Here is a 22,500-nt window from a genome sequence, read left to right on the forward strand (position 1 = left end):
CAGAGGTCGACTACTAGACAAATCATTGGGCAAGGTAGGTCCACGTCTCCTCCCACTAAGTGTGTCCACACACTACAAGTCCCACAATGCATTTTTTGTGAGTTTCCCCTGAAAACCCCATGAAATACACTGAGAAAGTGGAGTTGCATCGGCGGAGTGAACGTGATGAAAATGTGTTAGACTAGCCTACTTCTTTTGTTTCCCAAAAAGGACAGGATAAAAACCGATACGAAGATGCCGGTGCGTAAGCAGGAGTTTGTGAAAAAGGGGGTCGGTGGGCCTCGAGGCAGTTCGGTTATAAACTTTAGACCACTAGTGAGTGCGACGTCTCCGCGTCGGAGTTCAGCGGTCTTGCCTTCAGTGCTGACGTTCGCCGTTATCGTGGCGTCCGGAGGCCTTCTCTTGATGATAGAGAAAGGAATGCTGAATAATATGGAGACTCCGCCACCCCGAGGGAACGGCAAGAATGTAAACTATCTGCAGCAAGTTAGGCATCATGATTCAAATGCGGACGTGGAATCCCAAGTGAGTCCATTTTCCATAATGATTTCCCCAGGAGGATTGTTTGCTTTAAACCCTCTCAGACAGATAATATGCTATACAGTTTTACAAATAGCGCAGAGATCAAGTTGGTTTGTGTCAAGTGGTTAATGCAGAGTTTGAGGATGTGTTTTGACTTGCCAATCCTTTTCTCCGCATTTGGGTAGTAACTTAGGAATACATCATAACAGGTTATAGGTTTATGGACTTGCTTTTTCTTTAATCTATGTGGCATTATGTAAACATATGTGCCTGTAGGCTATACACTGTAGATGGTGAGCCTTCATAAAGTTTTAGCCAGTTTGTGTGGATTTACTGCACACGTAGACCTAATCCATGCAAATTCCCAAATTCACGAAACCAGTTCACATAAACGGTTCACTTGTTTATTTATAAGTCTGGCTAGGAGGATTGGAAGATGTAGCCAAGCCAAAGCAGTGTTTGTAAGGAGAACAGTGTTTCTTTTACTGAGATGAGATGCAATGATGCACCATGAATCCTCCTGGCAAAGTAAGGTTGTAGTTGGTGATTTTTCTAGAGGGCAAATTTGGTAATATAATAGTAATGACTGGGGTAATAGATCAACACTACTTCATGGGTCTTCTGTGTATGATGGGGTATTTGAGGCTATAGTTTCCAAAAATGGCCCAGACCTGACAAACAAAATGCTGAAACATACTGTAAATCCAGAAATGTTGCCTGGTCAGTGAAGAGGTATTTGATACAGGATTAGAATGTGCTCTAAAAATGCTACTGATCACCTGAAAAAAACAGAAACTTGTTACTACTTCATACATATATGGCCTATAGGTAGTTCAAAAGTTTGGGGTCACTTTCCTTGTGTTTGAGGGAAAGCAAAATTTTTGCAAAATATAACTAATACTAATCCAGAAAAGCATAAACGTGTCTAGTTTGAGGGACAAATACCTCACAGGTTTGACACTGGCAGCTTCATTAAATAGTACCAGCTAAACCCCATATCAACATCAACAGAAGAGATGACTGAAGGATGCTGGCCTTCTAGGCAGAGCTGAGAAAAAGCGAGGAGGAGGAGGAGGAGTGCACACCCAAGTAGAGGGGCTGGCAAGGAAGTTATCAGAATAAGGATGGAGTAGCCACACACTCTCTGATCTCTACATTTTTTATTCAAGACTAACGTTTCGGCAAACAGCCTTTATCAAGGCTTTAAGCAGAGTTGTAAAGAAAATAAAAATAAAACAAAAATAACACAGACAGTCGGCAGAGGAAGACTGAAAAAAATTAACGTACAGGCAAATCTAAGGCAGATTACAAAGAAGAACATTTGTGAGATGGAGACCAAAATACTAGAGGAGTTTTTTGGTGGGGGCAAAGTGGGGAAATGTGTACAGGAAAAGGAATCTTGATGAAGATCTTGAAAGCTCTCACTAGTTTGCAATGCCATGGCACAGTGCTTGATTAGAACCAGTTCCCTCCAAAAAGAGGACAGTGATCCAAAGTATATCTCCAAACTATCCAAGAACCATATAGTGAAGAAGCAGTCATATATATATATATATATATATATATATATATATATATATATATATATATATATATATAGTAATTAATAATTAATGAATTAGTCGTTATTCTCAGTGACAATAAATTGAATATCTTAGGGGTGTTGACTAAACAAGGCATTTGACCATTTTATGACATTTCATAGATCCAACTGCTAATTTATAAACTGAGAAAATAATAATCAACAATGGAAACAGTGTTTAGTTAAAGCCTGAATGGAAATGTGTAATTTCAGGCCTACTAGAAGTTTTAAAAGATCAGCTCCAGTAACCACTGTCCCCCTCCTGGTCTTTCAGATTATGCAGGAGATCCGTAACCGCACCATCCGCTCCATGTGCAGCCAGAAGAACATGCCCCACAACGTGTGGTCGCTGAACGCCCTCCAGCGCAAGACTCTGCTGCAGCACATCCTGGTGAGCGAGGAGCACCACTTCCTCTACTGCTACGTGCCCAAGGTGGCCTGCTCCAACTGGAAGCGCATGCTGAAGGTTCTGAGCGGCGCCCTGCCCGGCGTGGACGCCAAGGGCAAGATGGACCACCGCACCGACCTCCTCTTCCTGTCCGACCTGCAGCCAGAGCAGATCCGTCACCGCCTGCGCCACTACTACAAGTTCATGTTTGTGCGCGAGCCCATGGCACGCCTGCTCTCGGCCTACCGCAACAAGTTCGGCGAGATCGAGTCGTACCAGAAAAAGTACGGCGCCGAAATCATCCGCCGCTACCGCAAGGGCCGTGCCAAGGACCCCAACATCGCCGGCGACGACGTGACGTTCACAGAGTTTGTGCGCTACCTGTTGGATGAGGAATCAGAGCGAATGAACGAACACTGGATGCCCATGTACAACCTCTGCCAGCCGTGCGCCATCACCTACGACTTCATTGGCTCGTACGAGCGTCTGGAGGACGACGCCGCGCACGTACTGGAAAAGGTGGGCGCGCCGCCCCACCTGCGCTTCCCAGAGCGCCAGTCGTGGTACAAACCTGTCACTAAAGAAACGTTACATTATTACCTGTGCGGCGTACCACAGAAGCTACTCCGAGAGCTTCTACCCAAGTACATCCTGGACTTCTCGCTCTTTGGATACTCCCTCCCCAACACAACCGCAGAGTACTGCAGACACTAAAGCAGGGACGGACAAACTTTCCTAAGTATTATTTTCAGGTGCTATTTTAATATGGAGCCCTGTGACACTCCCCACTGTATTATTTTATGTAAAGGATCGGGAAACTGACAGGACGTGGTTTAGATGAGGTTGAAACCACTATGTGAACAGGGAACAAGACAGACTCGACTGTAATGGCTAAAGGAGATTTTCAGCATCTCTGTTCAAGGATCAAGGACCCTAGACAACTCATGGGGAACCTTTTAAAAACCCCTCTGGATCCAGACCCAAGTGGAGTCTGTCCTTGATTCTGACCAGGTGGCTCTGTGTTACAGCTGGTCCAGGAACAGCTGTAATGTGAGGAACATGACGGGCCTCAATTTAATCTAATGTCCGGCAAAATGCAAAGTCAGGAAACGAGCAAAAGTGTCCCATGAGCTAAAGATGTTGTTTGGTATGCGGAAGCATTTGAGCTGGTGTTTGTGCTTAGGATCTTGCTCATGGTACCAAATTATTAAATTAGCTTTAGGGACGTGTTAGACTTTGCATTTTGCCCATCATTTAACTACAGCCCAATGAATCAGTAGATGGGACAGATGTTTAAAAGGACAGGAGAAAATAATCTGAAGCACAAGTCGGACACAGTATTAGTGGCAGTGCCAGTATCTGGTGTTAAAGCTGCTGTAAGTATGTTAGCAGTTTCTGATGGCTTCTGCCATAAATTCACTTTGTCGTTTAAATGTGTTGAGCACACTCCAAATAACTGGATCAGCGGCTAGCTACATCACCTGTCCTGGAGTGGTTCACATCCGGACTTACTTTTACCATTTACTTGCTGATTGAATAGCCTTTTTATAGTAATTATTACATGATGTGAAAACAGGTTTTGTCATTGTATGGCTTACAGCAGTTTTAATTGTCCATCTTCAGCCTAGTTTGCAACTAGACAGCTTTAGTCTGCACTTGATTGAGGTTAACTTAAAGACTGCAACACATCTAAGAAATTATCTGTTGGTCTTAAATGTATCACTTGTAGCTGTTGCTGCAAGTAAATGCACTTTTCTCTGTCTGGCTACAGGGAATACAGAATACATTGTAATTCAAAAGAGCTCTTGGTTTATGATTATACAGTGGCAATCGATATTGTAAATATTGTAACTTAAAAATGAACCTTGTAGTCTACTATAGGCGTCACACCTCTGGACACTTCTTTTGATGATCATCTTTTGTGTGAGATCTCCCAAGTCAAACATTTTGGAGCAGGGACTCGGCCTGTGTTCCTGCGGTCATTAGTTATTTAATGGTCTCAGTGGACCATTGTCCCAACATCTGTGAAAAGCGTGAGTCTCACACACACACACACCCAGAAACACCTGCATAGCCAGACCAGCTGGTAGCCAGGATACACACTGTGCTCTTCTTCCACGCTTTCTCCACATCAAGTGAGATCCAATAAACACATTCCTGAATCCGACTGGTGTTATCTATGCTAAAGTTTATTGGAGTGGAATAAGCAACACACTACTCAATTTTAAAGAGGCAACATTTTGTTAAAATGACAACAACATCTCTGGGATAGAGGAGCCATTTATAATGTGGTCACTGCAGGCCCCCCGAGAGGCAGCCAGTTCATTTGGTAGGAAAAAGAAATATGAGGATCAGCTTTGCAGGCTTGTCAATCCGACCTCAATGTAGCCCCAGCAGCATTCATGTGGAATGAATTTTGCAAGAACTGGCGGTGCCTCAGTTAAATACCCAAACACTGGGTGTTGCCAACCCAGCCCAAAAAAGCTGTGTGCTCAGCAGAAATGAGTTTCGCCAGAAGAAGCCTCTTCCTCGTCCTGACTTAGATTACCGTAGACAACGAAAGAAATAACCTTCTTGTTATAAAACCACACAAACTACAGGAAACGAAGAATGCTTTTTATTCACACAGAATAAATTAATGATAAAGATGATCCATAGAACCACTTCATGTGCACCCAGACAAAATAAAATTAAATAACAAACAATTCTGAAGTATTCAACTCCGTACTGCCATCTGATACAAACTGGCCAGTAGCATAAGGTATGGCAACATATTTGGTAAGTCATGCTATTATGCACACAGTAGCCAAATAAGTGGTATAATTAAAAGCAAGACCCCAAAAGATTAGGATCAGTTCATTGAAGACGGACAGTTAAGTACAAATACGTCTAACAAATATAGAATTCTTATTTATAAAAGAAATACACATATTCACACTACGGTAGACAATTAGTGCCACTGCTTTGATTCCTTCAAACGACACACATAATTTGACATTCATGTGCAAAAGGTGATGCGCTCTAGTAGGCACTCGGCATGATTGAGCCACTGCAACCCTCCCGCTGAGCTGCCTTTCTGATGGAGCAGGAGTGGAGAGGCCTCCATCACCTCAGGAGTGGGTTTTGGTTGGCCACCAGAATGTGCCTCGTGTTTGGGTGGACAATCATGGCTTGGCGGGAGATCACTTCAGAGGGCCCCAGTTCCGCATTTCAAGTATAAATTTAACGTTCTTTTCGTTTCCTGAGGTTTGGCTCCTGGTTTTCACTCTTTGAAGCTCACGCTTCTGGGGAAAAAAGGCAGAACATTAAATCAGATAAAAAAAAATTAAAAAAAGAGTTCAACAGTTTCTTTGTGCCTGAGAGGGAGATAGCTGTTTAAAATTATTCCAAGATGCAAGTACAACCGGTCAGTAAATACAATCTCTACAAGAGCCCCTGCTCTACAGAATATGTATGTAGGTCACTCCAAAAGGCACCTGGGCATTTACTCTGGGTCATGTCTTGTCCAGGAGGGACGTTTAGGTGGGAGTCTTCAAAAGGCTTACTTGTCTAGCGGTTTGTCGGCCGTTCGATCAGGCGTGCGGAGGATGGAGGAACGCTCAGGGGAGAGTGGGCGGGGACTCAGCGAGGTGCTCAGAGGGGAGGAGCTTCTCAGAGAGGAGAAGGACACACCTTGCCTGCGCATCTCCTGCACGGCCCTCTCCCTGGGGCAACAGACAGAGGATCACTTCAAGAAATTTCAGGGCTCAAAGCAAGAAAAAATTCTGTGCCTGCAGTGATTAGAAATGGTCAGTCAAAGCTGCTAGAATGATGGTGGCTGAGAACTTTTAGCACTGGAATTAGCAGACATACTTAACTAAATATTAGGAAATGTGCAAAACTAATGAGGTGCAGTGCATTGTGGGTGAGCAGAAGGGCTTTGAGAGGGGTGATGGACAGACCTCTCAAAGCGCTCGGTGGTCAGCTGTCTCTTCAGAACGTCCATCTCCGTCTGCAGCTGGGACAATTTCCCCCGGAGCTGAGAGACTTCCCTGGCATGACCCGCCCTGTACACACACACACACACACACACCCTCTGTGAGACTACCACTCAAATAGAACTCGCCAATTACCCTTTCAACAAAGCAAGGGTCTATGAAAGATTTACTGCACAAAATGCAAGCCTATGATTTGCTTGTCAGTAAAGGACTCCCTTTTATAGCAGGCTCAGCCTACCTTCCACCTCATCATGACCCAATATCATTATGACTAACCATGGAGCTAAGATTATAAAAATAAATATCATCAAGCTTTGCAGAATACTGTGTTTCAATAGCATACCTTCTTTAGGATTGGTTAATGTAATGTACATGCTCCAGGGATACTGTTAAATATGATCATACTACTTGGTCATTGCTTAGAATAACAACTTTACCTTGAAGGTACTACTTAGACCACAAGTATGTCACCATAGAAACATACAGTAAGCATTTGCCATTGATGTCTACAGCACATGTTATTTCACCCCGTTGGGTTTACATTAAATACAGCTATATGCATACTACTGTCTGTAATTATGCAGACAAAAGAAGACATTAAAACACAGACATGCACAGTCTCCCTTTCTTCCTCCCACCAGCTCACACTAACGTATAAGGGGGAGAGAAGTCCTAACTATGGGTCCCTTGTTATCCTTCCCTCTGCTGCAGTTCATCCTCTGAATGGATGTACTTTTGTCTCTTTCTCTCTGTCTCTTTGAAGTCTCCCCCTAGTCTCCCCCTAGTCTCCCAGTACACTTTTTGAGAATCCTACATACTGACTGTCTCCACTTCTCTCACTGTGAAATGCTAACGCTGCTTTTTTAGCCCACTCGGTTTCTGCTGCCATAGCAAGACAAGGCAGGTTTATTTATAAAGCACATTTCATACGCAGAAGCAACTCGATGTGCTTTGTATTACAGGTACGGATGAAAATACGGATAAGATGTTAACCTCCATGTGCCACAGAAGCTGATCAGCAACCAAGTCTCTGTGAAGGCATAAATAAAGCGAAGCCGACGTACCTAATAGCCCAGAGATGCACTCCACTATCTGGACCCCTCCTGTGTTATCTGGACCCCTCCTGTGTTATCCCACACTGGTTCCTGTGACCCGTGACCCGTGACCCGTGACCCCTGACTGCCTGCCCTGCCTGCCCTGCCTGCCCTGCCCCCCCCCCCCCCCCCCCGGGCTTACGTCTTGCTGTCGGCGAGGGCCAGCCGGTCCTTGAGCAGCTTGAGCTCCGCCTCCCTCTCGCTGGAGCTCAGGTGTGTCTGGAACTCCTTCTGCCGGTTGGTGGAGAGCAGCGTCTCCAGGTTGCGCACCGTCAGGCGCTCGCTGGCCAGCTGCTTCTTCAGGAGCTCCCCCTCCGAACGCACGTCCTCCAGCTCCCCCAACACCTGAGGGAAATGTGGGTCAAAGGGCACCGTGGTCAAGGATACCACAACACTGCATAGCACAGTAGGAAACATGGTGATGTCCCAACGTTTTTGAGACGTGTTGCTACAACCAAATTCAAGCTTTTTTTTTTAGCCTTTTTCCCCCTCATAAAATAGTACTTTTTCTCAGTTTAAACATTTAATATTTGGTCTATGTCCTATTAAAATGTTCTGTTTTTCGTTATATAACTTTTCTGAAAATGGGGTTGTAGACATATAATTGCATACTCAACAAAACAGTTATATATGTATTTGTATAAGTTAGTGTACACTGAGTACCACATATATGCATATGTCTGTATGTGTGCGTGTGTGTGTTAGTATGTGTGCGTGTGTCTCACCCTCTCCAGCTCCATGCTCTTGGCGGTGAGCTGGCGTGCGGTCAGCTCCTTGCTGGAGTCCAGCTTGACGCAGAGCTCCCTGACGGCGGCCAAGTCGGCCACCACCGAGCCCTTCTCCCCCCGCGCCAGCTGCATCTCCTCCTCCAGGCGCGACATGCCTCGGGCCAGAGACGACACCTGAGCCTCGTACGCCTGCAGAGCGCTCATGTGCTACACACGGAGCGGAGAGAGACACAGAGAAACACCAACAGCAATTTGACACAGCTCGGAGATTAAAGCTACAAGGGGCACATTTATTTTAGTTGAAAAGGGGCTCCAATGCCAATGTTAAATGTGGTAATGTGTCCCCAAAGGCTTTTCTGAACAAGGCTTATGAACAGCCTGCACAGCACTGCAGAGATATTCTCTTTTTATTAGCGTTAGGCTCAGAGGCACACACAAGCTTTCAGACCTTCAGCTGAAATAAATATTGTTTTTATAGATTACTGTTATTTGGGTTTAATTTCAAGACGTGTCAAAAGGGTGAAGAGGGTCTTAACAACAAATGTGCTGCATCCAAAAATGTGTTAAGTGTCTCTCTGTTTGTCTCTCTCTCTCTCTCTCTCTGTTTGTCTCTCTCTCTCTCTCTCTCTCTCACACCTCCTGGATCTCTCTCTCCTGGTGGCTGACTCTCTCGCGGAGGTGCCTGCGCTCCGTGTCTGCGGAGAGCAGCTCCAGGCGGATGGAGTTGGTCACGCCCTCGGCCTGCTGCAGCTGCGCCTCCCGTTCCTCCGCCTGCGTGTGGGCCATGCGGAACCGCTCCAGCATCTCGCGGTTCTCCAGCTCCTAGAACACAGGAGCACAACACCACCATTATGGGTGTGTGCACAGATAGCTGAACATCTGGAAGACCATTTGCGACATAATTAATATCCCTCTTTGGGAAATCATGAAAAAATACAAACTTCAGATTGTGAGAATGTAAATTACTACAGCAAGTAAAAGTCGGGAGGAGAAGGGAAATGAGTCAAGACATCACATAGCCTCATTAACAATATACATGACCAAGGCCTAATGCTGCAACCCATTTGTATCGTACACTACCCCGCCCAGGTTGCGCTACACGCAAACGTGACGTAATGTAGCACTCATAGCGTTCTCGTTTGTCTTTGTGGGGAAGAACATGGACGCCACCAGGGTAGCAGCTGTCTCGGTAGTGCTGGGCACTTGCCTAGAACACGAGGGCAAGCTTGTGGCTCATCTAAACAAGCTATGGGATGATTCACACTTGCGTTCATATTCCAGCTTCAATTTCAACAAGTGTTGTCGTATTTTTCTCGAGCAACAAGGAGTAGTAGCAGTAGCAGGCTTGTTATTGTTATTGTTAGCTACATTAGCCTCTTTAGCAAACCAGCTCGAACAAAACAAAACTTTACATTGTATTGTGCGCACAGCAAGACCATGCAATACATACATTGTTGACCGGATTAAAGCAGTAATGTAATCAAGTGTGTAAGAGCATTTAAAATCGGCATTAAAATGGCCAACGTAGTAAAAATACAAAGAACTACATCTCAACTACCATCAATTACGGGCACAGCCATCTTTGTTTGTCAAGTCGTAAGGTTCTCCTCGGTGTACTCTCAGGAGGCCCGAGAGGGACAGTTGATTTTACGACCAAAAGGGGGCGTGTCTCGGTAAAATGACCCAAGACAGCTGGGAGATTTCCCACTTTCCAACTCGGACGATGCAAATGGAATGCAGCATAAGTTCCTGACTTCTGTGAATGTGTTAAGGTTTTAGTGGCAGCAATAAGCTCACTTCTGGAGTGTTATACCACTGACTATCAAGACAATGCTTACTGTTTACCACATCATGCCACTATGCAGTGTCTTTCACAGATGTTCCAACCAAACCACTTCAAATGCAGGGGGTTTCTTTGGGCTTTATTAGTGATCTTACTTTGGCAGCCATGAGGTTCTCTATGCGTGCCACCTCAGAGATGTAGGACTGGACCCTCATCTTCAGCTCGTCCTTCTCGTGGAAGGCCTCCTCCATCTCAGCATGCACAGCCTGGACAACACAGAGCAGAGCAGAGCAAGGCATACAAGTAGTTGGGGGGTGCCACAGGTAAGCAGGGGATCGTGTGGAAGCTGGAATATACAGCCTCATTTCCTGTATTACTTATCAGTTCCTGTGTGAATTTCCAGTGCTAATCTCATACTTGCTATTTCTTACCATGTGTTATGGGTGTGAGTGAAAGTGTTGTGGGCACATGTGTACGTGCGTGTGTGTGTGCGTGCGTTCGGTGTGTGTGTGTGTGTCCGGTTGATCTTGTAGTTACTGCTATTATCTTGATATATCTGGGTGTGTCTGCACTGTCAATCAGGAAATGGACTTCATCTGTAAATCTGCCAGAAATGCTCCTCCGGGTACATCTTCTGCTGATTTTTGTTATATGACCCCATGTTTGCATATGTGACAGTGAGATAAGGTGAGTCTACAGACCTGGTTTTCTCTGGTCATGGTGGCCAGGTCGTCCTGCAGTCTCCGGTTCTCTCTTAGGGCGATCTCTCGGTCGCGGCCCACCGCTGCCAGCTCCTCCTGGCTAGAGTCCAGCTGCCTGCGCAGACTGGAGATCTCCCGCTCACGGCTGCTCAGTGCCCCCTTCAGTTGGCTGCAGGGATTACAAGTGTGTGCGCACACACACACACGCGCGCACACACACACACACACACACACACACACACACACACACACACACACACACGTTATGGTTTAACATTGCAAAATCATATTTCTCTTCCCGGTAGCTTCTAAGACACATTTTGACCATGTCTACTGGAGTATGCGAATGCTTCCATTTGTATGCACTTCAGTGTACAAATCAAATAACTAATGTCATACCTACTGTGACAGATGTGTTTGGTTAGTTTTCATCACTCATGAAGAATTATGTGCCAATAAGTAATTTATCTATAACAAAAACAAACTGCACCGCTGACCAATTTGGGAAAGGTCCAAAAGCATCCAGTTTTGCTGAGAAAATACTAAACATAGACACTTACTCTAGTGAGTTCTCCATATCGGCAACAGTGAGTCTCACTTCCTTCAAGGTCTTCTCCTGTGGGAGTAGAATGGCGCAATTAGTTCCCTACTCAGAAAAACAAAAACACCACCATTCTTCCCAGAACTCTTAAATCACAATTTACGCTGTGCCTCAAGGAAGCGTTCACTTCACATATATTCATTAAGCAAATAATAATTCAATACAGAACAGACACAGATTTACATGGACGTATGTGCTCCTTGGGTACTGATTACCGAGCTACACTTAACAGAGACTGGATGGGCACCTTTGTGGAGAGCATGTCCCGTGGAAAAATACAAATAAAAGACTGATGTATACGCTCTGGAGTATACAGTCTGGTGTACACATGATACTCTCCGTGATAATAGTGTATGTGTAGCGATTATAGTGTAAGTGTAGCGTTGCAACATGTGCTCTGTAAACGTTCTGCATCTGCTCCGAGCTCAGTGTGGCCTGGCTGTGAGCCTGTGACTGCGTTGCTCACTCTACCAGCTGAACTAAAAGAACGTGTTGCCCTGTGAGCTGAGCACTACCTTGCTGTGCAGCTCGTCCTGCAACAGAGCCATGGTCTCGGTCTTCTGGTCCACGGTGTCCTGCAGCGAGTCCTTCTCCCTGTCCAGAGTGGCCAGGGCTGACTGTAGCACGCTCACCTCATCCTTCTGAGACAAGCCATGGTGACTCAGATCACCTGGACACACACACACACACACACACACACACACACACACACATATACGACACACACAGATAGGCACACACACACAGACACACACACACACACACACAGTAGACAATGTTTAGTTTCACTTTCCACCATACAGGTGTACAAAAACCCATATCCAAAACATAAAAACCACTCCTCAGGCATGCATTATAATAATACTGAGGGACGTGTGTGTGTGTGTGTGTAAAACTCACTGATGCGGTCCTCCAGTCTTTCGATCTTCTGATGGGCAGCCTGCAGTTCACTGGTCTTCACCGACAGCCTGTGCTGAACGTCAGACAAAGACTGCTCCATCTGCTCTTGTAGCAGCCTGAACCCCACCCCCCCACACACACACACACACACACACACACACACACACACAATGTTGGTATAACCCCTTAATTAATGGATAGACACCTCTCACTTTGATCGGAGTTATAGAAATATTTGTGTAATTAGTGGGCTAATCAAACACGTGACAGGGTTCCCACTCTAAGTCAAATGTAAAATTCCATGACTTTTCCCTGACAAAATAATGAATTTCCATGACTTACTACTGTATATAATGAATGGTAAAATATACCGATCAAATGACTTCAGAGCAGCCGTGTAGCGTTCAAGAATCTTACTTTTTTAGAGCGGAAGATGAATAAACAAAGTTGGGCTACTCAAGCAAGCAGTAAAGCTAATAACCAGATATACACATCTTTTTACGCCAAGTGCACACAGTTGGTGCTCGATTTGAGACGACACGACCCTGTCAACTACACCAGTAAGACCATAGTGCCCACAGTGCACTGCATGAAAATGTACTGACAGAAGTAAGCGGATTGGAACAGAGTGATACACTCACTCACTAATACACACGTACGCACACACACCTGAGCGCCCCACTCTCAGCCCTCTGCTGGGCGGTCTCCTCGGCACTCTGCACCATGACTGAGGTGCGAGCGCCTAGCTCGGCCTCCACTGTCTCCGCCCTCTGTTTGAGCATGCTCACTTGAACACGCAGGTCCATGCGCTCGCGCTCCAACTGCAAACACACAAACAAGCACTGAATATTATACAGGTACAGGTACTGACAGTGCACTGATTATTATTCAGGCACTCTACCATGGTAGTAGCTGGACAGTCTGATGATGGGCTCATTTATGGTATTTAGAAGATGGCACTGTTTGCAGTGGTGAACAGTAACTAAGTAGTAATTCGTAACTGTACTTAAGTAACTTATTAATGTATCTGTTCTGTACTTTACCAAAGTCTTTCTATTGGGTGAGACTTTATACTATGACTCTAATACATTTCAAAGTGAAAATTCTTAATTCACATTTAGTGAAACTTGTCATTCCTTTTTACCAAAGCGAATAAAACAAATCAGGGCTCAGTGCGCGATTTGCCTTGAACATCTTTCGGTTTTGTTGAGATTTGTTGGACCATTGTGCGGTACATGGAATTCATCACAAGCCCGCTGCAGCATTTTGAGGATGCTCATGCCTAGCACTACATAAATCGATGGAAAGGATGGAAGAAACGGCTGACACTGACTTGCCTGAACACCCCTGGCCTTATTTGTGCAAACTTTCTGAATTAGTGTTACAAATTACAAATAAATGTAAAATGACATATTAAGCAAGACCCATATGATGTGAAGAGTAAGGTTATATGATCATATTATCTTGTAGTGCAGTAGAACTGCTAAAAGCAACTACTTAAAGAAATATATGGTTTATTGTGAATATCTGATGGATATTACTGTTTGAATGGTGCTCTCCAGGTCCAATATCCTCCTCTCCTCCTGTTCCCTGTCTGTCAAAGCAGTCGTCTGGGCAACCTGTACAGTTTGACAAAGATTTGTTACATGGGAAAATTAACATAATCTTTGAAAATATGGACCCCGACATAGTACTGAACATTCACTCACTATGCTGCTTTTGAGAAGTGAAGCATTTTAGAAATTATTTACAGAATTATAAGTAGCAAATCCTTGAAGACATCCCTGTATTCTGACCGCATTTTACACACCACTGTGTCTCTGAATTCACACAATTATCACCAGGCCCCTGTCCCCCTGTGCCCACACACACACAAACGCACACGCACGCACGCAACCAAGTGAAATGGCACCAATTCTATTTGACTGAGGAAACACACCCCTGCCCCAGACGCACCTTGAGTCTCTCCCTGAGTGTGTCTCTCTCCGACGTCATCCTCTGCAGCTCTGCGTCTGCCTGCTCCCTCTCCTCTCGCAGTCGCTGCTGCAGCTCGGGAGACGTACCGCTTTCTCGCCGCACGCGTCTGAGCTCTTCCTGAATCTACACACACACACACACACACAGCAAAAAAACACAGAAACATTCACACTTGTTAATGTTCTCAATACCATCTAGATACTGTTCCGAGCCAGTATGTCCAAATGGCATGTTGACTGTCCTCCCTCACCTGCTGGTACTGTGCACTGAGCTGGTCCCTCTCGGAGGTCAGGGCTTTGACCTTGGTCTGGATCTCCTCCATGTGCTTCTCAAAGCCCAGCAGGACAGCCTGCAGGTCGTCTCTCTCCTTCACCACACGGAAGATGTCCACTTCCCCACTGTCCCCCTGTGCCCACACACACACACACACACACACACACACACACACACACACACACGCACGCACGCACGCAAAGAGTAAACTGTCTGCAAAATGTCTAACTTCCTAGAAATAGATGAATAATTGTACAGACAAATGACTACTTTGTTTTTTTATACTCCTTTCCTGCATGTGTGCGCATCTACATCAACACTTGTAATATATTATATTTTGTGTGAGGGTGTGCTACTGGACTTCCTTACCCGTCCATGCCAGCTTGACCTGGTCCTGGGGCTCCTGCCCCTGGCTGGGCTGAGGGAGGGGCTTCGGCTGGTGCCCCCACCCCCGCGGGTCCGCCGGTACTTCTCGGCCTCCTGCCGGTAGTAGTCCCGCTCCTCCTCCAGGCTCTTGACGAAGGCGTCCAGGCGGGAGGGCGAGCGGTCTTTTCCGCAGATGCCGTAACGCATGCGCATCTTTTCCAGCTCCAGAACAAGGTCCTTCTCTGGAAACGACAACAGCCAGGAATTTCATTTACAGTGACTTTCCAAGCTCAAGGTCACAGTATCAAATCAAAGGGGAAACAAAACAAAAAAACCTACATAAAGATAAAAAAAAAAACTAGATAGAGATACAGAATTTATACAGAATACAGAATTTATGAGCTCAGTTCATATGGGCTATGCACATTTAATAACACTGCAACTTCATATGGACGTTATATTACAGAGTATTATTCTTATTTTAGAGTTAGAAGGATTCATCTTAATAGGATTAATGTGTTCCAAGTTAGAAAGTCTCAACAAGCAACAACATCTTTTCTTATTCACATAAAAGGGGGGGGGGGGGGGGGGGTAGTGTGATGCTCTCAATATGTCTTAATATTTCCGCTCTCATTTACTAAGCAAATCTCTTATACAGCATTCAATCTGAATTATGATATGGACAGACATTTGTGAGGAGATGCTATTCTAGCCCCTTAATACAAACTGCTTTTTCCCCCTCAGTACACCTGCAAAATGAACATAATAGCCAATGGGCAGCTACAGGTGTCAGGCTATATGGGCAGGGGGATAAGGTGGGGTTGGGGGCCTCCACTGCTCACCAGCCAGGGTCATCTTCTCCAGTTTGTCCTGGAGCCTCCTCTTCTCCTCTTCCAGGAAATTCAGCAAGCCCTCCATCTTCTCATTCTGCTCCCTGGAGTCGGCCAGCTGGTCCCTCACGCGGTCTTTATCGTGCTCGCCCTCCAGTAAGTCCTGCCACAGCCAATCACAGCGCTTAGGGCCGCCTGCCAGGACCTCTGACAACCAATCAGAGGGCAGCAGACTCTCTGCCCAGTAGTGAGCAAGTGAGGTTAAACTAAGCCACTGCTCAGATTAGCCAATAAGATGCTTTAGAGGGGAATTCCACTCAAATGCAACTAGGAAATAAAAATCCCTGTTATTCTCATGCATGGCATGTTTTTAATACATTAACCTGCTAAACATACAACTCTAGATTTCAGTAGAGCATGCTATTCCTTCATATGAAAATACTTCACTTCATCATTTTGCCACTCTTGCTAAGACTGCTTCTATAGGACACATATACATGAACAATGACTTTTAATCCCAATGTTATCTCTTACACTTCATCGAGACCCACAGATAATATTGAGATCTCTTTGTATTGACGCGGCCTGCATGCGTGGCCAGATGGCGCGTTTCACACACCATTTAACATGACAGCATCCGAGCGGCAGGACACCGGTGGACACAGACATACCCTCTTCAGTTTGGAGACGACTTTCTCCAGGTCCTCGATCACGCCCTGCTGCCTCAGGAGCTCCCTCTGAAGGGTAGGAACAGAGAACGATCAGCAGGACCTCTGGGGCATGGACACCTGTCCACAGTGGCCTTATGCTCAGAAGAGGGTCATACACTGACACTTAAGTAATAAAAAGGACTGTTTTGTTTGATACTCTCAAGGACTTTTCTTCCCTAAATATGCATGAGTTTCCCGCAGAGAGACAAAACGTACTTCATATCAAATATGACCAAAACATTCAAATAGTGAATATTAAAATGAATATACCCCTTGTGAGCTCAATGTGTTTGCAACAGTACTCCTTCCCCTCAATTCTATTCTACTCACTCCACACAGGTCTTAAAAAGCAAGGACATTTTTTTCCCAAAGCCAATATGTAGAATTATCTATTTTCAAATATTAGAGAGCCTGAACCATGCTTGAATTCCAGCTCAGTGTGTGACAACTTTAAGGTGTTTGGCGTTTTACGCCCCCAACATCGTCTTCCAGGCAGTGCTGCATGGAAGGCACTAGGGTTAGGGTTAGGGATAAGGTTAGAGTTAGGTGCCTTGAAGTCAACGGTCACAGCGCTGCCTTGAAGTTGACGGTGGGGGCTTAAAATACCATCGAGCCAACTTTAGGCCCTGCTCCACAGATTATAAGAATCAACCCCCTCTTCCCTCCTTCCCTACACCACACTAGATGCCCACAGGTCGGGAAAACGTTACCTTGGCCTCCTCCAGCTCCTCGTCGGCCGTCTCCAGCACCAGCTCCTTGTCCTTCTCCAGCTGCTGGGCCAGCTTGTCGATGTGGGTGAGCTCCTGGCACAGCTCCTGGTTGCGCACACTCAGGTTGGCCGCCTCTGCACTGGCGTCCGCCTTCCTCTGCTGCAGGCCCTGCACTTTCTGCTCCAGCGTGCGGTTGGTCTCCTGCAGGTACTCTATCTAAAGGGCGCCCCAAACAGGGGTCAGAACAAAGACAACGTGCCATCAGCATCACAGGAGTATACAATAATAAATCTATTTGTTTATGTTTTCTTTATTCATTTCTGTTGTATTTGTTATGATTATGTTATGTTTACAGGACCCTCATTAGCTGCATGGTTGTGTAGAAAGTAAGTCCAGCAGAGAGAATCCTCAAAGACCATTTCACATTTACATTTACATTTATTCATCCACATTACTACATTTTTATCCAAAATGAATAATTGAGAAACAATAATCAAGCCTAGGCAACTTAGGAGAGTTTTTTAAGTTCAAGTGCTGAGAACTCATCCTAGTCAATCTGTCAAATCACAGCAGACAGAACTGAGACCCCTAAACCCACAGGGTGCTGTGGGTTTAGGGATATTGCAAGTGATATTGTAAGTTTATCTTTACTGCCATTAGGAACAGCTGGGGGGTTCAGTGTTTTGCACAAGACTCTTTTGACTAGCAGCCAAATGCAGCCAGATCTGAGCTTCTACCTCAGAAGTGGCTGCTCTTTGCCACCAGATGGCGCTCGATGCCATCACCTCCCATGGTCATGTGTAGTGAGACTGCTGGGATTTTGGCTCTGTCGTCGGCATGCGTGATGAGAGCGTGGCATTGGCTTGCCCACTGAATGAGCCTTCTGAAGGCCATGTGGGATCAGCAAACGGAGAGGTTTCAGCTGCCCGAGTTTCACATGTGCTGTTGCCAACAAGCTGCTTAGTACCTTCTGTGTCAGCTAAAAGTTCAAATCCATTCCCTGCCAGTTCATGCAGAGCTTTACAGACGCACTGTAAGCAAAGGTGCATAAACAACAACAACAACAAAGTTGGTACCTGCAGGTTGAGGTGAGCGATGAGCTTCTCGTTGCTGATGTTCTGGGCCTCCAGGGAGATGACATCGTAAGGGCGCCCTCCATCCAGGGCACGATTCAGACGCTCAATCTCTTTGTCCCGCTCCTCCACCTGGTAGTAAACAACAGTCAGCTCAACTACTTTTTCTGGTAAGTACATACTGTATGTATATGTGTATGTATGTGTGTATGCGTGTGTGTCTGTCATTTCATAATTCCATGCTATAATACAGCAATGCTGTACTACTAAGTATCATGCAAGATATTTTATGGACATATTATGAGGTATGGGTGTTGGATTGCATACTTGAGTGTTGAGGTGTTTAATTCCCGCTTGCGTTCTCTCCAGGTCCACCTGGAGCTTATTGACGTCCTGCTGCAGCTCCTGAATACGGTCGTCGGCCACCTGTAACAGGTCAGCGATGTACGGGTCATCAGGCTGCGCCACCACTGCCGGCGTGGGACCCAAGGATGGAGGCAAGAGCTCATCTATCTGCATCCGCTGCCGTCTGAAAGGAATGTTGCGCTTTTTTCCTCCTGTCCAAACATAGACTAGAGTCAGTCCACTTCTAACTGTGATAGAGAGCATTTCAAACACAAAGCACTGTCAAGGACATACATTTGACCTTATACACATCTGGTAGTACTACACTAGTTTGTGGAGCTAAAAGGCTCTGTAAATGGCTGTGTTTGACGGTGGGCTGTGTTTTATGAGGGTTAGTGGGCAGACCTGGCGTTTGCACCACAGCCTGCATGTTCTTCTCCTGCAGCTGCTGAATGCGTTCCGTCCTAACCATGTTCTCCTTCTCCAGGGAGCGCACCTTGTGCACATACTGGTTGTTAAGAAATTTCAGGTCTGACGTCTCATGGTCGAGCTTCCTTATGTAGGCCTTCAGCTCTGTCAGGGAGAAACTCTGTGTAAGACCCAGATGACCTCAATCCCACTACAATTTCTGTGATTTGCAATGCACAATGCATTACAGCACTGCCAGATGCAAAGCGCAGCAGGCTGTCAGTGCTCATGGAAATGCACTTGACACAGCTGACACTTTCATTAGCAAAAGGCATCACATATTACAGTATGTAACCAACAGTATGATGGGGAGAGAGACTTCCTTAACAGGAAGTCAGATTCTTGTTGAACATGGTTCAATTGGTTGAGGTGTTGTTCACTACATACCTCTGCTGAGCCTGTCCTTCTCCTCCCTGAGCTTCAGAAGCCCCAGGTGAAGCTCATTGTTCTCCCGTACCAGACGTGCATTTTCGGTCTTGTAGGGCTCCAAGAGAGCGTCCAGATTCCGACTTTCCTTTTCAGTCTTGCCGGCTGAGAGCTTGGAATTGCGCAGACTCTCAGTGGTGTGCACCAGGTCACTAGAAAAGACGAGCAAGTCATTTGGATCAATCAACTGTATTTAAATACAGAAAAGTGTCAAATAAATCCCACATAGTTAACGTTGCTGTTTGTGAGTCTGCCTTACAAACAGTGCCTTGTAGAACAGTTTACTGACAAATGAGCAAGAAATGTAGTTGTAAACAACCTCCTGATATTGAGTATTGAGCGGGTTACAACTTACCTGAATAGTTTCTCAACTAGAGGCAAGGTATCGATTCCCAGCGGCTGCCTGTATCCAAGCTGATCTAGCCGTTTCCTTAGATTGACAAATTTCCTCTCGGCAGTGGTACTCATTGTTACTGGACAGTCAATTCAATCAATTCAGCAATTCTGTGTGGATGTTGAAGTTGTGTCATATCATCTTGCTAAAACCTCAACAGCTAGCGCGCGAGTGACTAAAATGTCTGTATTGCTAATTGTTGTGGCAGTAAATACTGTTTGGATATAACCTAATATCGTGAAATCCGTCTTTTGTCAGCTTGATCGAGTACACATTAAGTGTCATTTGGTTTGTTGCCATAAATCATCATTAGGTTGCCTTGACGTTTTGTTAGCCAATCAATCGGTCACCAGAACGGTGCCTGAAAAATTGCGTTGGTTAGCACTGGCCAACTTGCTAATCGTAAACCAAGTAGCTACAGTGTCAAGAAACTGATTATGGCGTAGCTTTACGTTTGAAACTGGTAGATTAGTCTTACGGGATGTTAGCAATGTCTAACATAGGCTGCCAAACAAGCTAACAGCACAGAATAGGCTTGTGTTTATGTTACAAGACTTCGCTAGCAAGCTAACTTGACTTTGTAAGATACTTGCTTTACTGTAACATTATTTGCAGTCAATGTGTTACTTACGAAACTGATAAAGTGGTGTTTCAGACGGGAATGTAGTATCAGCTGTCTTTTCGGGGCATTTCTCCTCTGTTGTTTCTTCATCCAAACGAATGCGACGAAGGATACATTAGCACTTAACTTTGGTTGACGTTCCTTGGGCTGATACGTTGACGTGGTGATGTCTGGCTTGGAAGGCACTGTAATCAAAACTTCTGTCTGTATAAAGTCAACTTTGCAACATCACCCACTTATCTAACATAGTTGATGAACATGCAGTGTTTGAGTCAGTTTAGTTTTGCTGCTCAGCTCACGATCTGATTTTGGTTCTAGTCACAAGCTAGTCCTTGTACAAACTTAACTGATACATCTGCTGTAGGAGAGCACTGGGCGGTAAAGATGTTTGAAAATGGCGCCGAAGTTAACAGACCCTGTGTACCATAGACATAATATACATAGACGCCGCATCGACCGCTGCTCCCTACTAGCGCTGACGAGATTTGGAGCCGCCATCTTGGACCGGTCATCCACTCCACTCAGTGTAATCTGTTTGGCCGGTGCAATGAGCTGTCAGCACACTTAATTAATCATATCTCACTGAATACCGAACAGATTTTCACGCGGTTTTTTTTGCTGCAAAGGTCATACATGTAGCTATGATACTGGCCACATTGTTCGAAAATACAAAATACAACCAATAGTACGGTAATGTTAAATCTTACTTGTGAAAAGTAAATCCCCCGAGTATGGTCCGCCGATTTGAGCAGGAACATGCTGCACAGTGCTGTCATCTTGTGTTTTCTGCTGCAACGCAATGAGGAGTATGACCGGTCCAAGATGGCGGCCGCATTTCTTGTTTCCAGCAGCCAATGCGGCGTCTATGTATATTATGTCTATGCTGTGTACCACCAAATCTCCATGGAGACGGCTATTAAAGGGTCCTGGGTTTTTCAACGATAATTATATTCACATACAACTTTCCGATTCCAAATATATGCAGGCAGTAAACGCACCAAACGCAGTCTTTTTCATCAAACTTCCTGTCTAAATTAACAACACAAAGACCACCCATTCTGGTAGTTAACATTGTGACGCGCGGGCCTTTGGCGCCTCCCTACGGACACTGTGCAAAAGGATGTAAGGATTTTTTTCTTTACAGTCAGTGGCTCATGAATTTCTCGAGCACAGGCAGGCTACCCATGCATTTGTAGAGACCTTCAGAAACCACTTGGGATACACTGGTTCCGAGTTCCATGGTCCAAATTGCCTCATGAGCTAACTTATAGGCTACCCGCTTCATGAGCGAAGTAGGCTAGTCATGAAGATATCGTGCCATATGGTAGGCTTACATGCTTGAAATAGCATGGAGCAGTATTTATGCGAGAAAATAATTAAAGAAAGAAATAGCATGTAGCCTAACCCTCAGTAAAGTAGCCTGTATGGTAGCAATGCGTCCTTTATTACACATAATCGAATGATTCAATTTCTAGGCTGGATAAACATAGGACAAAATAAGAAAATGGTCCATATGGCTTAATCTGTCCACCAGTGTCACAAATGTTATACTGGGGTAGGATACTTGCCCCATGTGCAAAGACGAATAGCTATTTGTGCATAGGCTATATGACATCAGCACATATTCGCTTACGTCCAAAAAAATAAGTTTTAGCCTAACTGAACAGGTTACTGATCACCTGTCGATGGTTTCTGGCACGAGCATTTCAGTAGGCTAAACGAGTGATTTTGCAGAGTCTGCGGGCAGACGCTTTCTTTGCCAAAAGCGGCCTCATCAGCCACACCCTCCCCGGCTCACGTGCAGTTGTGCGGGAAGCGGAGCCTCCTCGCGGCAGTCAGCGCTCTGGACGACTGCTCATGCATGCCTGTCCGTCCGACGGCAAAAGAGCGAGCGCTCGCAGCATCAGCAACACACAAAGGAGGTCGGGAGCTGCGCGTGAATGGGGAGAGCCGCGGGTTACCAGACACCTAGAAACACCTCATCAGTCTTAAGATCTCCAAGGTACCACCTCTATTCTTCATTTTGTTAT

General features: G+C 45.4%; 2 protein-coding genes across 2 annotated transcripts; one reads left to right on the forward strand and one right to left on the reverse strand.

Moving 5' to 3' along the window:
• The first annotated feature begins 107 nt into the window (after window positions 1–107).
• On the forward strand, window positions 108–4,656 carry chst14 (carbohydrate (N-acetylgalactosamine 4-0) sulfotransferase 14). Its single transcript, XM_042056991.1, has 2 exons — window positions 108–525; window positions 2,379–4,656. The coding sequence occupies exons 1-2, from the start codon at window positions 235–237 to the stop codon at window positions 3,204–3,206; spliced, it is 1,119 nt and encodes a 372-aa protein (XP_041912925.1). The 5' UTR covers window positions 108–234; the 3' UTR covers window positions 3,207–4,656.
• Window positions 4,657–5,094: 438 nt separating this feature from the next.
• cep135 (centrosomal protein 135) lies at window positions 5,095–20,890 on the reverse strand. Its single transcript, XM_042056990.1, has 25 exons — window positions 20,480–20,890; window positions 19,810–19,958; window positions 19,416–19,606; window positions 18,966–19,133; window positions 18,543–18,772; window positions 18,219–18,347; window positions 17,143–17,358; window positions 16,394–16,459; window positions 15,735–15,885; window positions 14,896–15,134; window positions 14,504–14,659; window positions 14,233–14,376; window positions 13,818–13,895; window positions 12,946–13,097; window positions 12,277–12,392; window positions 11,892–12,046; window positions 11,336–11,391; window positions 10,776–10,944; window positions 10,230–10,340; window positions 8,928–9,113; window positions 8,289–8,498; window positions 7,706–7,908; window positions 6,434–6,538; window positions 6,038–6,196; window positions 5,095–5,776 (listed from the first exon to the last, which is right to left on the reverse strand). The coding sequence occupies exons 2-25, from the start codon at window positions 19,920–19,922 to the stop codon at window positions 5,755–5,757; spliced, it is 3,525 nt and encodes a 1,174-aa protein (XP_041912924.1). The 5' UTR covers window positions 19,923–19,958; window positions 20,480–20,890; the 3' UTR covers window positions 5,095–5,754.
• Window positions 20,891–22,500: the final 1,610 nt, after the last annotated feature.

Source organism: Alosa sapidissima, chromosome 12 (assembly GCF_018492685.1).
Source record: "Alosa sapidissima isolate fAloSap1 chromosome 12, fAloSap1.pri, whole genome shotgun sequence".
Lineage (NCBI taxonomy): Eukaryota > Metazoa > Chordata > Actinopteri > Clupeiformes > Clupeidae > Alosa > Alosa sapidissima.

What these genes read in the sequence shown, in the direction of transcription:
- chst14 (XM_042056991.1), top strand. Translation starts at nt 235, where the DNA reads ATGCCGGTGCGTAAGCAGGAGTTTGTGAAAAAGGGGGTCGGTGGGCCT. An exon ending in ATGCGGACGTGGAATCCCAA is followed by an intron (nt 526 to 2,378) that starts GTGAGTCCATTT and finishes CTGGTCTTTCAG; the next exon opens with ATTATGCAGGAGATCCGTAA.
- cep135 (XM_042056990.1), bottom strand. Translation starts at nt 19,922, where the DNA reads ATGAGTACCACTGCCGAGAGGAAATTTGTCAATCTAAGGAAACGGCTA. An exon ending in CACTCAGGGAGAGACTCAAG is followed by an intron (nt 13,896 to 14,232) that starts GTGCGTCTGGGG and finishes CAAACTGTACAG; the next exon opens with GTTGCCCAGACGACTGCTTT. An exon ending in GCTGAGAGTGGGGCGCTCAG is followed by an intron (nt 12,393 to 12,945) that starts GTGTGTGTGCGT and finishes GGTGGGGTTCAG; the next exon opens with GCTGCTACAAGAGCAGATGG.